The 19,530-nt window shown below is 51.2% G+C and overlaps 1 protein-coding gene across 5 annotated transcripts; it reads left to right on the plus strand.

Moving 5' to 3' along the window:
- Window positions 1–552: 552 nt before the first annotated feature.
- PMVK (phosphomevalonate kinase) lies at window positions 553–18,546 on the plus strand. Of its 5 annotated transcripts, none has more exons than XM_032154417.2 (5): window positions 553–639; window positions 10,912–10,975; window positions 14,143–14,295; window positions 16,805–16,934; window positions 18,020–18,546. In XM_032154417.2, exons 1-5 carry the CDS (start codon window positions 575–577, stop codon window positions 18,154–18,156), a joined length of 549 nt encoding a protein of 182 aa, XP_032010308.1. In that variant the 5' UTR covers window positions 553–574; the 3' UTR covers window positions 18,157–18,546. The 5 variants fall into 5 exon arrangements, with proteins under 5 accessions (XP_032010308.1, XP_032010310.1, XP_032010307.1 ...); XM_032154419.2 differs by lacking the exon at window positions 553–639 and adding an exon at window positions 6,296–6,503 and having other exon boundaries at window positions 18,020–18,541; XM_032154416.2 differs by lacking the exon at window positions 553–639 and adding an exon at window positions 6,518–6,724.
- The last annotated feature ends 984 nt before the right edge of the window (window positions 18,547–19,530 follow it).

Here is a 19,530-nt window from a genome sequence, read left to right on the forward strand (position 1 = left end):
GATCATGCCACTGCACTCCAGCCTGGGCGACAGAGCAAGACTCTGGCTCAAAACAAAACAAAATAACAACAACAACAACAACAAAACAAAAAGAGAAGCCTATAGTCCAGTGGAACCTTTCTACAGCAGGAGGAACTGCAGTTAGATCTAAGGAAGAACTTCCTTTCAGGCAGAAGGTCAGTGATATGGGCTGGGGAGGCTTTAGGATTTGGTACCCAGGCCTGTGAACCACTGCTCCTTGAAGAAGCCTAGTTTTACCCTGTTCACATTGTTCACCTTCTGTAGGTGCTCAAAATTCTTGCCGCCTGAACAGCTGACTGGTAAAGTTGGGTTGCTGAGAGAGAGATTCAGGCTAGAAGGTAGGTAGGATTCAGTGTCCTGGGTCAGGTGGCTGGGCCTGGGAAAGGGGATACAAACTGGCCTACCTGGGTTCCCAGAGGGTGGTGACTCTCACTCTGGCCCCGTGGGGTTTCATTTTTAGGGCTCATTTCCTTCGTTTGCATAACGAACGCTCAGGGAGGCTGCCAGGTTCCCCTAAGCCCCCTCCTCTTCCTTACCCACTCAGGAAGTAGATATGCTGAGCTGGAGGTTTCTGAAGCTGCTGAATCAGGAAGAAAAAGAGAGCCACGAACCCAAGGGGTATGTTGGGGAGGGCCGGGATGCCAGTGACATTGGCTGCTCTGATCACCCTCTCTCTGGGATGCCCCTGGGAGGTGATCCTCTTACTCATCACAGGCCACGAGGCCCCTCTCTCTAACACAGCCATGCAGCACTGGTAGTGGGGAGGAGCCCAGGGTCCAGGTCTTTGGATGATCTCCTGACCATAGGCCCAGTGTGTAGAGATGAGTCCAGGGAGGCTGGAGCCAAGGGACAGCATTCCCTCCTTCCCACAGGGCTTGGGGATAGCTCTGGCCTGGGCAGGGCTTCGGGGAGCCTGTGGGTAGACTCACTGGATTCCATCACGTGTCTGTTTGGCCTCCCAGGGTTTGGGCTGGGCTCTTCCAGTTTCAGCACTTGGCATTTTTAGCACTTGGCTTTCTGCCTTTTCCTCTGGGAGCTCCCCCAGCTTGCCCAAGTAGGGCCTGCTTCCCTGAGAGCTCAGCTCAGGGGTCCTTGGGAGGCATCACTAGAGTTGGGGGTGGCCTTCTTGGGCCTTCTACCCTCAAATGGAAAAATTCTATTTCCTTTGGCCAGTCCCAAAAACTCATTTCCTGGTAGTCCCCAGTCTGCATTCCCCCCTCCCGTCCTTATCTCTCATTCTTCAGCCTCACCTGCTTCCCAGGCTCCTTCAGCTGCCCTTTCCCCGGTGCCCTCAGCCCATCCTCTGCCACCCATGCCCTGTCTGGCTCTGTGCCTCCTCCAGGAATCTCCCCCGTCTCCTGCTGCCTCCCCAGGTCCCCTAGGCCCCAGCCTTTCCCCATTGCCTGGCATTCACACCCATCCTGGGGTGACAGGTGGTGGAGACAGATGGGGTGGGTGGGTCATAGGTGGTAGTGGGTCACGTCACTTCCCAGCCTGACCACCCCTATTGGCTTCTGGAAGGTCAGAGGCACATGCTCCTTTTGAGAGTGGCTCCCAGCCTCGTCCGGCTGGGCCCAAGGACACACTCTGGACTGGCTGGCTGTTGCCATGGGAACCTCCCAGAGTTACCCTGACACAGGAATGTCTCCTCATCCTGCCTTGTTCTGGGCCACGGATGTTCCTGGCCCCTTCACATGCTCACAGCAGGGGTCTGGTAGGGACACTGCAGGTTGCAGGGTAGGGGTGTGGAGGGCTGTTGCCTAAATCAGACAACAGGTTCTTCCCCTCCCCAACTCAGCTGCCTGAGCCACAGAAGCCCCTTGTTAAGCACTTATCTGAGTTCGCTGTCCCACCTCTCCCAGGCCTCCCTTAAGGTGGCCACCCATGTCTTTGGTAACCTTTGGCACCCAGGATAGGTGACTGCCCGCTCCCCAAATGGAGAACAACAGTGAACCCCTTCCCTGCTCACCTGTTCTTCTGGCTGGGCCTGTTCCTGGCTCACCTGTTCCTGGGCCAGGTGGGGGCCCAGGCCAGATCTTTTCTATCCAGAGCTTTGGCCTGAGCGAGATTTGAGGTCGGAAAACCCAGAGTGGCGGTCTCCACAGCTGCCCACCTGTAGGCCTTGGGCAAGAGGGCTCTCCTTGCTTAGGGCTCAGCTTTCTCATCATTGAAGTGGAGACCACAGATTCTGCGCTCGGAGGCTGTCCCTAGGGTGAAATGAGTCAATGTAAGATACATGAAAAGGCTTTGAAAGCTAAAGGGCACTGGTAACAGAGCAGTTATTTTTATTGTACTTAACCTCTAAGGGGGAAACTGGGAGCCACTGGGAGCTACTGATATGGGAGGAAAGGGTGTTGGTTCCCCGACGTGGCAGGAGCTGGCGGGAAAAGATGCTAACTAGCATTCAGGTCTCAATACTGTGCTAGATGCTGTGGGGCCCCCAATCCTTGCCCCGAGGCTAATTGGATTAGCTGCATACAAAGCAGAATTTTAATAGTACTCTCTTAATGGTGCCAGGAGCAGTCTGCCAAATGGGTGAAGAGGAAGAAGGGGGTGGCCTTTGAGTTGGATCTTGAACGATAATAGGATTTCAGAGATGGGAGAATGGGGGTAGGGATTTCAGGCTAGGCAAAGGTGAGGCCTGAGGCGGGGGTGTTATAGCCTATTGCTAGATGGTTCACAGAGGGGGCAAATTCTGCCACAGGCAGCCTGCAGGCCTGAGGGGAAGGCTACTGTAGGAAATGGGAGGGGTGCCACTAATCCTCACCATTCCCCCCACCCTCCACTTCCTCTCCAGAGCAGGGCCCCTTTGCAGGAGTTCTCACCAGCATGGGGCACTTACCTTCGCTCAGCCCCAGAGGAGGCATTCAGCAGAGGGGAGGGACATCCACTGAGGTCATCACTGAGACCCTGTTCAAAATCAGAGGGACAGGTCATCTGGCTACAGCAGGATAGGCAGACACCTGAAGCCACATGCTGTGGAGAGGAAAGTGCTAGATAGCTCCCTTTGGAAGGTCCATCGCCCATGGGTCTAACAGGCTGGCCATCAATGCTTGCTCATCTGGAATGACAGGACTAGTCCAGAAATAGTGGCATGAGGCCAGCAAAGGAACAGGCTGGCTGGGCATTGTGGCTCATGCCTGTAATTCCAGCACTTTGGGAGGCTGAGATGGGAGGTTGGCTTGAGGCCAGGAGTTCGAGACCAGCCTGGGAAACATAGCAAGACCTTATCTCTACTAAAAATTAAAAAAAAAAAGTTTCACTGAGCATGGTGGCACACGCCAGCTACTCAGCAGGCTGAGGTGGAAGGATTGCTTGAGCCCAGGACATCAAGGCTGCAGTGAGCTTATGAGCCACCACTGCACTTCCAGCCTGGGCACAGAGTGAGACCCCGTCTCAAAAAAAGAAAAGAAAAGAAACAAGCCCTGGCTGTCATCTAGGTGGATCATTAACTTTTCTTTTCTTTTCTTTTTTTTTTTTTTTTTTTGAGATGGAGTCTCGCTCTGTCGCTCAGGCTGGAGTGCAGTGGCGTGATCTCTGATCTCCGCTCACTGCAAGCTCTACCTCCTGGGTTCACGCCATTCTCCTGCCTCAGCTTCCCGAGTGTAGCTGGGACTACAGGCGCCCGCCACCACGCTCGGCTATTTTTTTTTCTTTTTTTTGTATTTTTAGTAGAAATGGGGTTTCACTGTGTCAGCCAGGATGGTCTCGATCTCCTGACCTTGTGATCCGCCCGCCTCGGCCTCCCAAAGTGCTGGGATTACAGGCGTGAGCCACCGCGCCCGGCCACATTTAACTTTTTTTCCCTGGGTTGTGGAAGGCAGGCAGAGCATGTTATATAATATAACCAGTTCCACCAGCTAGTGGACTTGGGAGGGAAGTACTACTTTGGGGAGTATTTGAGCAAGTGACCTTGGAGGGTTGGGTGGATGAGCATGTGAGTTTGCAGGTTGAGCAGCTTCTGGTGATAACAAAGCCCAGGCAGGGTGTGTCCATAGGAGCTGGCCTCTGAGGAGGAGAGGGGGGAAAAGGGCTTTGAACAGCCAGGGCCAAGGGATTGAGCAGCGGGGTGTTGGATGGGCTGGCCATGACCATGATGTCACCGAGGATGATGACAGCAACTGTGTAGAAAAGGAGACTGGGAGCCGGTGGCTGAGTCTCAGAAAATGAGAATGAGGCTGGGTACAGTGGCTTACACCTGTAATCCCAGCACTTTTGGAGGCTGAGGCCAGAGGACTGCTTGAGCCCAGGAATTCCAGACTAGCCTGGCCAACATAGCAAGACCCCGTCTACATAAAGAAACAACAACAACAAAAAGAAAATGAACCACCAGGATTGCTGGCTGCCAGTACTGAGGAAAGCAGGAGGGTAGCACAGGCAGGTGGCATGAGCCTTAGAGGAACCATAGTTTTCCAAGAGGCAGGATGAGTAACGGTGTGGAAATTAAAATGGGGAGGGAGGCCACAGACTCAAAGCGGATGCTGAGGGATGAGGGCTGGGAGACTAAAGCCTCCACTTGAGACACCAGTAAGGGACAGTGGAGTTCAGTTGAGGCATGCTAGGTAGCCTAGTATGGGGGAAGTTTTTTTTATTTTATTTTTTGAGACGGAGTCTTTCTCTGTTGTCCAGGCTGGAGCGCAGTAGTACAGTCTTGGCTCACTGCAAACTCTGCCTCCCAGGGTCAAGTGATTCTCATGCCTCAGCCTCCTGAGTAGCTGGATTGCAGGCGCCCACCACCACGTCCAGCTATCCAGCTAATTTTTGTATTTTTAGTAGAGATGGGGTTTCACCATGCTGGCCAGGCTGGTCTCGAACTCCTGCCCTCAGGTGATCTGCCTCGGCCTCCCAAAGTGCAGGGATTACAGGTGTGAGCCACCGTGCCTGGCCTGGGGGAAGTTTTCTGATCGCTCACTAGGTATTCAGGGAGCTGGATCTCAGAGTGCCTGGCCTGGGGGAAGTTTTCTGATCGCTCACTAGGTATTCAGGGAGCTGGATCTCAGAGTTAGGGAGCTGGATCTCAGAGTCGGAGAGGGAGGTAAGGGGCGTGCATTGGGTCAGGTGAGGAAAGAGACTCCGGGAGTAAGTTCTGACTCCTTCCATGTGACTCAGGTAAAGCAGGAGATTTGCACTTTCCGTGGAGGCCCAAGTACATGTTTATTGAAGATGAGCTGGAAAATCTGATTCTGTGTTGAATGACAAAGTGCTAAGAATAAATAATAACCCCTTACATCTGGATGATACTTGAGAACTTACAAAGTATTTTATTGTACCTTGTCATATATTTTCTTCATTCCTTTCTTATTATAACCCTGGGAAGTGGGCGTTATCAGTGGTAAACTCAGAGTGACTTGCTAAGCGTCCAAGCTGGGACTGAAAATCCACTCTGTGCTGCCTTCTAGGGCGTTGATGAGTGCAGTGTTTTCTGGGTTGCTGAAAACAAAAAAACAAAAAAACCCCACCTCCTTAAGTCTGTTCTTTTTGCATCTGACCACTCTCCTGTGCCTCTTTTCAACATTCAGGAAATTAATGGTTTCTCCTTAAGTCTCCACACTACACTTTTTCTCTGGTGGAGGCAGTAATGAGTTGCAGGCTCTGTTCTGACATGCTCAGAAAAATGCAGGACGGCAAGTCATAGCCAAAAACAACTCCACGTACTCAGCTGGGGCTACCCGTCAGCTACTGCGGGAAGAGGCAGAACCGGGGATTCAGGGAAAGGACAGATTATTCTTATCCTGCCTCTCAAACTCCTGGCTGGGAGCCAGACTTCGGATGAAACCAGGCAATCTCATCTAGGGATTCAACGCTCCCTTACTATTGATGTCACCCACGCCGTTTCAAGTGCTCTTGCTTCCGAAAACCTTCGGGCCGGAGGCTGCGGCTAGAAAAGCAATCAAAGGTTTCTCGCCGGGCTTAAAGGGCCACATCTTAGTGACGTCTCGGGTTATAAAATCTGCCTGACAATAAAACATCGTGTGCGCGATTCCGCTCCTCCCCCGACATGACGTGCCCAGACACGCCGCTCGCGTCAGGGCTGCCTTACACCCCCGGGAAGACCCATTCCCACTCTGGGGCGCGCGCAGATTTGCTGTGGCACATGCACTATAACGCACAGGCAAAAAGGCAGTTTCCAAAACGTCTCCAACGTGATCGCGCTCCAGAGATTTTTTTTCCTAAAGTTTTAGGGCTGCGCGGAAGGGAACATGGGGTTCACCTCAGGAAATTTCAGACGCCATCCCCCTCGGAGGAAGGTAGTCGCGTCCGGTTCCTCCCCGGGTGTCAGTTCAGCAGGCCGGGCTGTGAGCGAAGGTTCTGGGCGGGGCTGGACTGTTCTAAGTGAGTTCGGGTGGGGGAGCTTCACGAGGGGAGGCTTCCCGGTGAAGGAACTGCCTTTCTCTCCGCGTGTCTCACCCTTTTCTCCCCGTATCTGTTTGGACATCAGTTGAGCGCACGGTCGCAGGCGGTCAGCCCTGTTCGCAGCTATGGTGAGGAGGGGAGGGATTGCCCCTTGTTGCCGCTCCGCTTAGTGGCTGCGTCCATTCCGGGCGGCGTCCCGATTTTAGGGGTAGGGAGAAGTGTCAGCTTCAGGCATCGCGAGGCGTGGCGGCTCCATGGCCCCGCTGGGAGGCTCCCCGCGGCTTGTGCTGCTGTTCAGCGGCAAGAGGAAATCCGGGAAGGACTTCGTGACCGAGGCGCTGCAGAGCAGGTGTCCGTGAGGCGGGAAAGGTGGACGGGGGAGCTCTCCGCATCACGTGACACGAGGAGTGCTTTTGGGTGTCACGGAGTAAGCTTTGGAGTAGGGGTAGTCCGTTTGCAAGGCAGGAGGAGCACTGGGCTGGGGAAGGTGGAATGCCACCATTACATAAAACAGCAATCTACACAGGCGAACCTCAAAGAACCAGGTGACCACCTCTCCAAAGACCTTCAGCTGCAGGTCTCTCTGAGAAGCATTAATAATGGTTCCTACCAAGGCACTTTCTATATACCAGGAGTTGGATACCAGCCTGGGCAACATGGCGAGACCCCGCCTCTACGAAAAATCCAAAAAGTAGCTGGGCGTGGTGACGCGTGCCTGTGGTCCCAGCTATTCAGGAGCCTGAGGCAGAAGAATCGCTTGAGCCCGGGAGGCGGAGGTTGCAGTGAGGCGAGATCGGTCGCTGCACTCCAGCCTGGGCGACAGAGCGAGACCCTGTCTTAAAAAAAACAAAACAAAACAAAAAACCCTCTTCGCCTTTTTGTTAGGTACTGTGTGCCATTATTAGCATCTCCATTTCACAGGTGAAGAAACTGAGGCTCTTAAAAAGTTAAACAGGCCGGGTGTGGTGGTCATGTCTGTTACCCCAGCACTTTGGGAGACAGAGGTGCAAGGATCGCTTGAGAGCCCAGCAGTTGGAGACCAGCCTGGGCAACACAGTAGGACCCTAGTCTCTACAAAAAAATGGAAAAGTTAGCCTAGTGCGATGGCGAGCACCTCTAGTCCCAGCTACTCAGGAGGCTGAGGTGGGAGGATCGCTTGAGCCTGGGGGCTGCAGTGAGTTGTAATCATGCTACTGTCCTCCTGTCCGTGCAGCAGAGCCTGAGACCCTGTCTCGAAGTAAAATAAAATAACGTACGAAGTTAACAACAACAAAAAACTCTTGCTGGTCACAAAGTAAGTGGAAAATCCAGGATTCAAATTCAGCTTTGTGGTTCATGATGGGCATCTCAGCAATTAATATATAATTGAAACAAAAAGAAAAAAAACCCAAACAAATTCAGCTTTATCTTGCGCCAAGGACTGGTTTCTTTCTGTTTTATCTGGCTGCCTCCCCAAATAATAATACCTTTTGCACAGTGTTTTCTGTCAAAGCAAGATCTTCTGTGCAGGAGCATTTTGCTGAGACCTGGGCTAGGAGAGCAGAGGATGGGGAGAAAGTGGAGTGGGGCGCCTCTCCTCTTGAAGGCCAGTGTGGTGGGGGTACCAGGAAGCTGCTTTTGGGTACCACAGGGGTTCTATGAAGGTGTGGGAGAGCCCAGAGCAGAGGTCACCACCTGAATTTTTCATCACTAAGTATCTCACCACCTTTTCCTAAGTTGCATTTCTCCTCACCTCCAAACCCTGACGTCAAATAGTGGTCCGAAGCACAGGCTCTGGAATTAGACTGCTGGGATGCAAGCCCTGGCTCACTGTTGATTAGTGTGTGATCTTGTACACATCTCTTATTCACTCTGTGCCTCAGTTTTGTTTTTTTTTTTGAGACGGAGTCTTGCTCTGTCACCCAGGCTAGAGCGCACCCAGGTTGCGGCTCACCGCAACCTCTGTCTCCTGGGTTCAAGCGATTCTCCTGTCTCAGCCTCCCGAGTAGCTGGGATTACAGGTGTGTGCCACCATGCCCAGCTAACTTTTGTATTTTTAGTAGAGACAGGTTTCACCATGTTGGCCAGGCTGGTCTGGAACTCCCGACCTCAGGTGATCTGCCCGCCTCAGCCTCCCAGAGTGCTGGGATTGTAGACGTGAACCACCACCGCACCTGGCCTGCGTCTCAGTTTTGTCATCTGTAAAATGGGGATGATAATAGGGTGGTTGTGGGGATTAAATGAGATAATGTGTGTGAAGGGCTTAGAATAATTATTGGCACCTAGCAGAGGTGCAGGAACTAAATGTTGGCTACATTTATTTTACCAGTCTTGGCTTCACTACTTGCAGTGTTGCTTTGGGGGAGTCAATCCTCCTTTCACAACCTCAGCTTCCTCATCTGAAACATGAAAATAAGAACACATACAGCCAGGGCAACATAGTGAGACCCCCCTCTCTACAAAAGATAAAAAAAAATTAACTGGGTGTTGTGGTGTGTGCCAGTAATCCCAGATACTCAGGAGGCTGAGGTGGGAGGATTGCCTGAGCCCAGGAGTTCAAGATTGTAGTGAGCTGTGATCATACCCACTGCACTCTAGCCTGGGTGACAGCAAGACCCTGACTCTTAAAAAACCAAACCAAACAGAAACAAAGAACACTTATCGCTGGGCGCAGTGGCTCACGCCTGTAATCATAACACTTTGGGAGGCCGAGAAGGATGGATCACTTGAGCTCAGGAGTTCAAGACCAGCCTGACCAACATGGTAAAACCCTTCTCTACTAAAAATACAAAAATTAGCTGGATGTGGTGGCACGGGCCTGTAGTCCCAGTTACTTGGGAGGCTGAGGCAGGAGAATAGCTTAAACCCAGGAGGTGGAGGTTGCAGTGACCTGAGATTGCACCACTGCATTCCAGCCTGGGCTACAGAGTGAGACTCAGTCTCAAAAAAACAACAAAAACAAAAAACAACCCTTATCTTCCCGTGCGTTAAGTGTATTGTGAGCATCTCAAGGCTAGGACAGGAAGCATTTATCATTCACACTTGTATCACCTAGATCCAAATATGGTACCCAATAAATGGTTGGTTAAGCCAGGAGGCAGAGGTTGTGGTGAGATGAGATGGCGCCACTGCACTCCAGCCTGGACGACAGAGTGAGACTCTGTCTCAAAAAAGAGAAAAAAAGAAGGGCTATGTGCAGTGGCTCACGTCTGTAATCCCAGCACATTGCGAGGCTGAGGCGGGCGGATCACGAGATCAGGAGTTTGAGACCAGCCTGGCCAACATGGCAAAACCCCGTCTCTACTAAAAATACAAAAATTAGCTGGGTGTAGTGGCGGGTGCCTGTAATCCCAGCTATTTGGGAGGCCGAGGCAGGAGAATCGCTCAAACCTGGGAGGCGGAGATTGCAGTGAGCCGAGATGGTGCCATTGCACTCCAGCCTGGGTGACAGAGCAAGACTCCGTCTCAAAAAAAAAAAAAGTTTGGTTAAGTAAATTAAATAATGAATGAGTTATTTTTATTTTTATTTTTATTTTTGAGGTGGATTTTCGCTCTTGTTGCCCAGGCTGGAGTGCAATGGGGCGATCTCGGTTCACTGCAACTTCCACCTCCTGGGTTCAAGTGATTCTCCTGCCTCAGCCTCCCAAGTAGCTGGGATTACAGGCCTGCGCCATCATGTCCGGCTAATTTTGTACTTTTAGTAGAGACAGGGTTTCACCATGTTGGTCAGGCTGGCCTCAAACTCCTGACCTCAGCTGATCTGCCTGCCTCAGCCTTCCAAAGTCCTGGGATTACAGGCGTGAGCCACTGCACCTGGCTTTTGTTTCAGTTTTTAAAATTTGCTTTTCTTATTTTATTTTTTTGAGACAGGGTCTCACTCTGTCTCCCAGGCTGGCATACAGTGGTACAATCATGGCTCACTGTAGCCTGGAACTCCTGGGCTCAGGAATGCTCCCACCTCAGCCTCTGGAGTAGCTGGGAGTACAGGCACATGCTGCCATGCTCAGCTAATTTTTAAATTTTTTTGTGGAGATGGTATCTCTGGGTCTTATTGTGCTGCCCAGGCTGGTCTTGAACTTCTGGCCTCAAGCACTTCTCCTGCCTTGGCCTCCCAAAGTGTTGGGATTACAGGTGTGAGCCACCATGCCCAACCAGTGAATGAATAAATGATATATGTTATGGTGACCAAGTCAGTGGAGACAGATACCTCTGGCTGTGAGAGAATTAGTTTAGGGTCTGGGCAATAACCTAATCCAGCCAGAATACTGCTGCGCCTGTTCACACTGTAATTAGCACTTTATAGGTTTTACCTGTTAGTTTCAGGGCTCTTTTATATTCATTAGAGTTTCGTAATAATCCTGTGTGGGAGACAGAACAGAAAGTGTTATCACCATTTTCCGATGAGGAAATAGGATCAGGGACATTGAGACCTACCAAAGTTACATAATACCAGTAGTAGAAATGGGACTTCAACACAGGCCTCTTGACTCCCTTTCTGGGACCTGGAAGCTCCTGGAAATTCTAGGCTAACTGGATTCTGATCTCCTTGTCCTGCAGACTCGGAGCTGATGTCTGTGCTGTCCTCCGGCTCTCTGGTCCACTCAAGGAGCAGTATGCTCAGGTAGGTGGTGCTCTGTGGCATCCGGTGTGTCGGGCGGGGCCAGCTCTAGGACTTTGGAGCTGTGGCTGCTGCCTGAGTCACTGGCATGATCCCCGTCACCACTGCTGGCAGGGTGGTGGCCAGCTCTTGGTTTTCTGTGAGTGGACCTTTCGGGGGCATTTTCAGCTTATATTTCTTTCCTAATAGCCTCCCTTCCTTCAGAGTGAGTTCAGGAAGGTGTGCCCAGGAAAGGCTGTCGACACTCGAGTTGGCAGCTCTGATGCTGTGTGATTAGTAAGGACCTGCCTGTGCCTCCTCACACAACCCTGTCACTCAGCTGGCCTGACACAGCCCCTGGAACTTTGCTCCTAGAAATTTAGTACAGGTCGAGCACGGTGGCACACGCCTGTAGTCCCAGCACTTTGGGAGGCCGAGGCAGGTGGATTGCTTGAGTCCAGGAGTTAGAAACCAGCCTGACCAACATGGTGAAACCCCATCTCTGTTTCGTTAAAAAAAATTTTTTTTAAAGTAAACAACAACACACAAAAAAGAAATTTAGTCCCAAAAGTTGTCAAAATATATCATTAAGTGAAAAAAAAAAAGCCAATACCAAGATGTAGAACAGTGTGTAGAGAATGCTACATTTGTCTAAAACTGAAGAGGCACTTTGTCACCAAGAATTGTAGAAGAATTCTAAATATATCTGCTCATATATTTGGCTATTTAACAAATATTTACAGGGTGCCTGTCTCATGTTCAGCACTGTTTCAGGTGCCTGGGATGTGTTCCTGCACTGCGTGGGAAAGACACGTTAGAAACTGTACCATTGGTTGCCCCCAGGGAGGGGACAGGGTGAGAGAGAGATTTTTCAGTGTAAATTAATGTGTATCTTTGAATTTTGAACCACATGGATTAAAAAAAATAGGATCGTTAAAATAGAATAAAAAAAATAAGTCAATAGGAACTCTCAGAATCTTAGACTTCAGAAAGGGAACTTGGAAGGCAAGATCAGCCTCCCACATGGTGAAGAGCCCTCTTGTCGCCCACATTTTGCCCTTGGCCTCTAGGTGCACCCTTCTGGGACGTGTGCTTTGGCCCCTCAATTGGCCTGAGTGTGGTTTCTGGAACCACATAAAATGAATTGTCCCCCCTTCTATATGCCATCTCTGCCTCCATGGGAAGCATTGGGTCATCTCTCACCAGCTGAACAGACCCATTCATAGGGTGGCAGCCTGAGGAATTGTAAGAATAACTAAATTAAGTGGTTTATTTTTTTTTTCTTTTCGAGACAAGGTCTTGCTCTGTAGTGCAGGCTGGAGTGCAGTGGCGCATAATGGCTCACTGCAGCCTTGACCTTCTGGGCTCAAGTGATCCTCCCACTTCAGCTTCCCAAGTAGCTAGGAATACAGGTGCATGCCACTATGCCTGGCTAAGTTTAAAATTTTTTTTTTGTAGAGATGGGAGTCTCATTATGTTGCCCAGGCTGGTCTCCAACTCCTGGGCTCAAACGATCCTCCCACTATGGCCTCCCAAAGTGCTAGGATTTGGGCACAAGCTACTTTGCCTGGCCTGGTTTTCAAAAATTTTAAGCAGGATTCTTTCCCAAATGAAACTGGATACAGAATTTCTTTGTATACAGGAGATAGACTGGGAGCGACTCTGCGGGGTGGTGGGGTGGTGGGATGGGAGGAAGGAAGGGGTGAAGAGGAAGGCACTGAGCCTTCGCTAGTGGGGCCTAGGCACTTCCAAAGGCCTCGCAGGAGCACTTTCAAAACTGATCTTCCAAAGTTCCCAGATAGGTCTTGCTTCTGTCCTACTGAGTCAGACTGGTGGTGGGGTTGGGTGGGGGACGGGAAGAAGAAGGAGCAGGAGTTTGCATTTTTATTTATTTATTTATTTATCTGAGACGGAGTCTCGCTCTGTCGCCCAGGCTAGAGTGCAGTGGCGCGATCTTGCCCCTCTGCAACCTCCACCTCCCGGGGTTCAAGCAGTTCTACTGCCTTAGCCTCCCGAGTAGTTGGGATTACAGCCATATGCGACCACGCCTGGGTAATTTTTTTTGTATTTTTAGTAGAGACATGGTTTCACCATATTGGTCAGGCTGGTCTTGAACTCCTGACCTTGTGATCTGCCCGCCTCGGCCTCCCAAAGTGCTGGGATTACAGGTGTGAGCCACCGCGCCTGGCCAGTTTGCATTTTTAAAAGCTCCATGGAAGACTCTGATAGGCCAGACTGCCCTTGCTCTGTGGAAGTCCAGCACCACTCTCTCCCCCACTCCCATTAAAAAATAAAACCAAAATGAAATGTTCATGCATTGATTTCCTAAGTCACAAGGGGAAATAGAACCAACAAGTAGACCACAATGCTCCTGGAGGGAAACTGGTTCAGGAGCAGGAGGTGGCTGCTGACCTCCTCTTGCAGCAAGGGGAGCAGGTGGGTGATCAAGAAATTGAGAGCCTGAAGGGAGAAGGTCTTGCTGCAGTGAGTTCGTAGAGGAGCCAGAACCTGAACGAGGTGATGCTTTTCAGACCCCTCCTATCCTGGATCCCTTTGGATGGACCCCTCTGCTTGGAAAGGGGAGAAAGGAGTTCCCCAGGGTGGTCAGAGTAGCCTCTCCTGCCTTGGGGGTCCTCTGGGTGTGGGAGGCCTTGCAAGTGCCCAGAGCCAGATGGAGTGATGCTGTTTCAGCAAAGGCGCCAGGAATTTGGGGATGGGAAGGGGTAAGGGGGAGAGAAAGGAGACACAATCTCCGTGGGATTTGGGATGGGGGCAAACAATGCTAGTGGGAGGACATGGAGTGCAGGATTTTTTCTTCCCCCTCAGATTTCCCACTTTAGTTGAAGGCTAAGCCTTTGCCCAGGGGATGCAAACTAATTTCACGATTAGTTTAAGCCAGAAATAATTGGGAAGGTAAAACTTGCAAAAGAGAAACCATGCCACACATTTCAAAGACCAATTGAAACAATTTCTAGATTATCCCCAGGCCTTTCTTCGACCTACCAGTGATCGGGATTTCTTAGTTGCTGAGGCTCTTTCCCTTGCAGAGCTTTGTCCTGGCTGAAACCTCATTAATCCTTGCATCAGCCTTGCGGGAGGCAGATGAGGGTGAGGGATGGCTCTTCCGCTGTTTTAGGAGAGACCACTGAGGTTGAAAGACTGGTGACATAGACATAATGTCCTTTGGGCAGGAGCATGGCTTGAACTTCCAGAGACTCCTGGACACCAGCACCTACAAGGAGGCCTTTCGGAAGGACATGATCCGCTGGGGAGAGGAGAAGCGCCAGGCTGACCCAGGCTTCTTTTGCAGGAAGATCGTGGAGGGCATCTCCCAGCCCATCTGGGTAAGAGGGCTCCATGGCAGCATGAAGAACACCTGTTTCCCTAGCTCTTCGCTGTGTCCATCTCTCTCTGTCTCCACTGCCACCATCCTGGCCCAAGCCCCCACCATTTCTGGCCTGGACAGTTGCAGTAGCCTCCACACTGGTCTCTAGCTGTGGCTCTTGCCCTCTGTGGTCTATTCATTACATAGCAGCCAGACTGACCTTTTATTATGTATGTATGTATTTATTTATTTATTTGTTTATGAGATGGAGTCTCACTCTTGTCGCCCGGGCTGGAGTGCAGTGGCGCAATCTTGGCTTACTGCAACCTCCGCCTCCCGGGTTTAAGGGATTCTTCTGCCTCAGCCTCCCAAGCAGCTGGGACTGCAGGTGTCCACCACCACGCCTGGCTAATTTTTGTATTTTTAGTGGAGATGGGTTTTCACCATGTTGGCCAAGCTGGTCTCGAACTCCTGACCTCAGGTGATCCACCCACCTCGGCCTCCAAAAATAGTGGGATTACAGGTGTGAGCCACTGCGTGTGGCCCAGATTGACCTTTTAAAAACGTGAACCAAGTGACATCACTCTTCTGTTTAGAATACTTTGGTGGCTTCCCATTGTTCTCATGAACAAAATGAAAATCCTTCACATGAACTTCTGGGCCTTGTGTGATCCAGTTTCTGCTACTTTTTTAGCCTCCTTACTCCTTGAGCTGCAGCGACACTGGCCTTCTTGGTCCTCAAGTCAGTCAAACTCCTTCTGGAATCAGGGCCTTTGCACATGCCCTTCCACCTGTCTGGACTGCCCTTTCTTTCTCTTTCCCTGGTTAGCTTCAGCTCAGTTGACATGACACCTCCATAGGGAATCCTTCCCTAATATTTAGGTCTTAACTGGTGCTCCCTGGCAGGTGCTCCTATAGCACCCTACCCCTTTTTTTCCTCATTCATTCTGGCAGTGAATATTGAGTATCTACTTCTGCCAGGCATGGTTGCATGTTGTGGGGATATATTGGTGCAAAAACGCAATGAAGTCTCTTCCTTCAGGGAGCTTACATTACAGCTGAGGGTGGTGGGGAGATAGGCACAGAATAAATACAGAATATATCAGGCAGAGGTAAATACTAAGGAGTAAAATAAAGTAGGCCTAGGATATGAGGAGAGATAGGGAAGCGTTGCTGTTTTATTAAGGGTGCCTGGGAAGGCCACACTGATATGACGATGTTCGAGCAAGACCTGAAGGAAATAAGGGATAACTGAATGGATAGTTGGGGAAGTAGCTTTCCAGAGAGAGGGAGGAGGAAGTGTAGAGGCTTGAGTGGTGAGTGTGCCTGGTGTGTCTGAGGACAAGCCAGGTGGCCAGAGTGGGTGAGGGTGAGTGGTGGGAGGTCAGGTTAGACTTCCCAGGGAGGACCTTTGGGAGAGCTGGGATTTTATTCTGAGTGAGATGGGGAGTCACTACAGGGTTCTAAGCAGAGGAGAGACATGATCTGATATAAGATTGAGAAGGCTGGCCATAGCTGCTGTGGGGAAGATGGGAGCAGAAGCACAGGGGCCGGGTGGAGGACTTTCCTGTTTTTTTTTTTGAGACAGAGTCTCACTCTGTCACCCAGGCTGGAGTGTGGTGGTGCGATCTCGGCTCACTGTACCCTCGGTCTCGTGGGTTTAAGCGATTCTTGTGCATCAGCCTCCCGAGTAGCTGGGATTACAGGCATATGCCATCATGCCCAACTAATTTTTTTGTATTTTTAGTCGAGATGGTGTTTTACCATTTGGCAAAATTCGAACTCCTGACCTCAAGTGAACCACCCACCTCGGCCTCCCAAAGTGCTGGAGCCACCACGCCTGGCCAGGACCTTTCTCTAACAGACAAAATGACTGTGGTTGGGGCACAGAGGGGAGGGAGCAAAGGTAGAGTGGAGAGAAGGGGTCGATTTTGCATGTATTTTGAAGAGAAAACCAACAGGATTTGCCCATGGGTTGGCTGTGGGGTGTGAGAGACTATACCAAGGATTTTGTTCTGAGCAGGTGGACAAATATAGAATTATCATTTTCTAAGACAGGGAAGGTTGGGAGGAACAGGACTGGAGAGGAAATCAGGAGTTGTTTCAGCTGTGTTGAGGCTGAGACACTTGTTGACATACACTGTAATCACACGGTTATTTGATCACTGAATACTTGTTCAGTGTCTCCCACTAGACTGTAAGCTCTGAGAGGGCAGGCAGAGGTCTGTTTTGCTTACCACTCTAGCCTTAGCACCTAGCACAGTGTCCAGCACACAGTAGGTACTTACTATAATACTTGCTTAATTGGATCAATGAACTTGTCAGCAGCACTGCCTGACATGGAGTCAGCACTCAGTGGCGTATGTTCAATGAATGAACGAATCCGTGAATAGTGAGTCTAGCTGCTGACATGCTCACGATGATGGGGGGTAAAGCCACACCCCACACTGCCCTGGGTTCTGTAGTCCTCCCACCTCCCCTCACTTCTATCCTGTCCTGTTGGTCACCTGTCTGTCCCTCCCCTGCAGCTGGTGAGTGACACACGGAGAGTGTCTGACATCCAGTGGTTTCGGGAGGCCTATGGGGCCGTGACGCAGACGGTCCGCGTTGTAGCATTGGAGCAGAGCCGACAGCAGCGGGGCTGGGTGTTCACGCCAGGTGAGCCACTCCATGTGTAGGGCACAGGAGGACACAGGCTACCCACCCTGTGGTTTGTCTCCTGGGTAGGCCTGGGGGAAGTGAGTGAGGGATGATAAAGGAGAATCTGAGGCCTCCTGATTAGGGAGTAGCATGGTGGACGGAATCCTGGGGGTCAAGGTTCCCTTGGCTTAACCTAGGCTATCTTCTCATGGCCAGTGGGCTGCTTTGGTGGTCTGGCTGGGACCCACCCCCATGGTTCTTCACCTTTGCTTTCCAGCCCAGTAGGGGCTGACAGTGGTCAGGGGCAAACCTGACAAAGCTCACTTCTGTTTAAACAGTAGTGGAGTTAGAAGTTAGTAGTGGAGAGGAAATTCTGCTGGGAGCTTCAGTGGTGCAAGCCCAGGACCTGCTCTGTGGACTTCAGAAGCACAGCTCAGGCTTCCTTCCTGCCCTAGATCACTGTGACTTGGAGCAGTTTAGATCCAATGGGTATGACCACTACTAATGCTGCTCATTTCTGGGGCACTCACATGGTCCAGGCCTGTGCTGAGCATTTTATATGCACGGTCTCACTTTACTATCAAAACAGATTCAGCAGGTAGATGCTGTCATTAGTTTACCCATGGTTGGATGAGGCCCTGGCCCGAAAGGTTAAGTCTCTTTCCTAGGGTCACAAAGAGTGAGAGGAGGAGCTGGCCTCCTGACCCTCTGCTTCTGACTCCAGCACATGCTGCCTCCTGAGGGGATTGAATCAGACAGATTTAGGGATAGAAAAGGATGCAACCAGCTTGACAGAAAATGAAAACACAGTGCCCTTTTGGGTTGGGTGTGGTTTTGGATGACCCGATTCACCCTCTGTAGGCGGTAGCAAGTGAAGAATTAAGTCAGGAGGGATCAGCTGGGGGGCCCAGGTGGCTATGGGCTGCTGAACCTGCCATCACAGTGTTTCAGGGGTAGGGAGGTGCCTTCTGGGTGGGTAGCCCTTGGCTCTGGGGTAGCAGAGGAGAGGCCAGGAGGGCCCACTCCAGTTGGGGCTAGCAGGCCTTGATGCCTGGTGTCTGTCTGGAGGGCTGGGGCCTGACTTCACCATGCTTCCTTCACAGGGGTGGACGACGCTGAGTCAGAATGTGGCCTGGACAACTTCGGGGACTTTGACTGGGTCATCGAGAACCATGGAGTTGAACAGCGCCTGGAGGAGCAGTTGGAGAACCTGATAGAATTTATCCGCTCCAGACTTTAGTCACTAGGTTCTAGGAGTGAGCTGGGGCCTGCTGAGGTGGGGGTGGGGCTGACTCTGCAAGATGGGGGGTCCCCTGATCCTGGCCGAGGTGAGGAACAGACAGAGGGGGGTCTAGATTCTGAGGGGGTTGGTGGATATTGGGCAAGGCAGGAAACCTCTGGAGACCTCATTTTCTCCATGGGGAAGACAGCCATGCTCTTCAGGAGGAGACTCCAAGGGCAAAGGAGGGTGTCTTGGCTGTGCTTGAAGGAGAAACCCTGCCATATCCCCAGTGCCAGTCCCCTCAGCCTGTGGCGGCCTTACATCCTGACTGGATGTTCTCAGCCCCTTGTTCTGGGCAAGAACCCAGGGCTCCCCAGTGTCGATACTAATAAACCTCTTTGGAGCACACTCTCAGAGCTGCTTACTCATTTCCTTGATGCCAAGCTGGCTTGGGTGGGGTTTAGAAGGCCTTAGGGTGTCATGGTGGCTGGAGGGTCCCTGTTCCACCTCCCACCTGCCTAGAATGTATCCTGCAGAGGTTGACCTATGCTGCACCCCACAGGCAACCGGCCTGTTTATGTTGGAGGTGGGATTGGGTTGAGGCCCTTACCCTCTGGGTTAGCGCCATGAAAGGCTGTGATCCATAGAAAGTGCCACCAGCAAGTGCCCCCTCCCCCCACTTTTTTTTTCTTTGAGACCGTCTTATTCTGTCACCCAGGCTGGCATGCAGTGGCGTGATCATAGCTCATTGCAGCCTTGACCTCCTGGGCTCAAGCAATCCTGCCTCAGCCTGCCAAGTAGCTGGGTCTACAGGCACACACCACTATATGGCTAATTTTTTTCATTTTTAGTAGAGACAAGGTTTCGCTATGTTGCCCAGGCTGGTCTTGAACTCCTGAACTTAAGCAATGCTCCCACCTTGGCCTCCTAAAGTGTTGGGATTACAAATGTGAGCCACCATGCCCGGCCCTGCCCTTGTAATTTATATAGCCTTTTATAATTTCCAAATTTCTTCTAGATTCTTCACAGCTACCCCCTGAAATGGGCGAGGATAGGATTTTCATCTGCATTTAGCAGATGCCAAGAACTCAAAGAAGTGAAACAACTTCTCCCGGGTTAGAGGGCTTAGTAAGTGTCAGTGCTGTGTGGAACCCAGGCCACTTGACTCCTGACCAGGCCCCTTCTGCACATTCCTATGGTTGTGGTACAAAGTCCCAAGGCTCCTTGCTGTCCCCAGGCCAAGCCTAAGCCCTCCAACTCTGGCCCTGGCTTTGTAATCCTCCCACAAATTCTGTTCTCACAGAGAAGGGGACAGCCAAAGAAATTACACTTTCAGTGTGACCCAAACTGAATTTTGTGCATTTCTGCCCAGATCTCTGCTCTGCTGCCATC

Source organism: Hylobates moloch, unplaced genomic scaffold (assembly GCF_009828535.3).
Source record: "Hylobates moloch isolate HMO894 unplaced genomic scaffold, HMol_V3 SCAFFOLD_5, whole genome shotgun sequence".
Taxonomy (NCBI): Eukaryota; Metazoa; Chordata; class Mammalia; order Primates; family Hylobatidae; genus Hylobates; species Hylobates moloch.

Excerpts from the sequence above, each read along its gene's own strand:
- PMVK (XM_032154416.2), top strand. The coding sequence starts at position 6,630 with ATGGCCCCGCTGGGAGGCTCCCCGCGGCTTGTGCTGCTGTTCAGCGGC. Across the intron at positions 14,296-16,804 it reads GCATCTCCCAGCCCATCTGG|CTGGTGAGTGACACACGGAG; the intron begins GTAAGAGGGCTC and ends CCTCCCCTGCAG. Across the intron at positions 16,935-18,019 it reads GGGCTGGGTGTTCACGCCAG|GGGTGGACGACGCTGAGTCA; the intron begins GTGAGCCACTCC and ends CTTCCTTCACAG.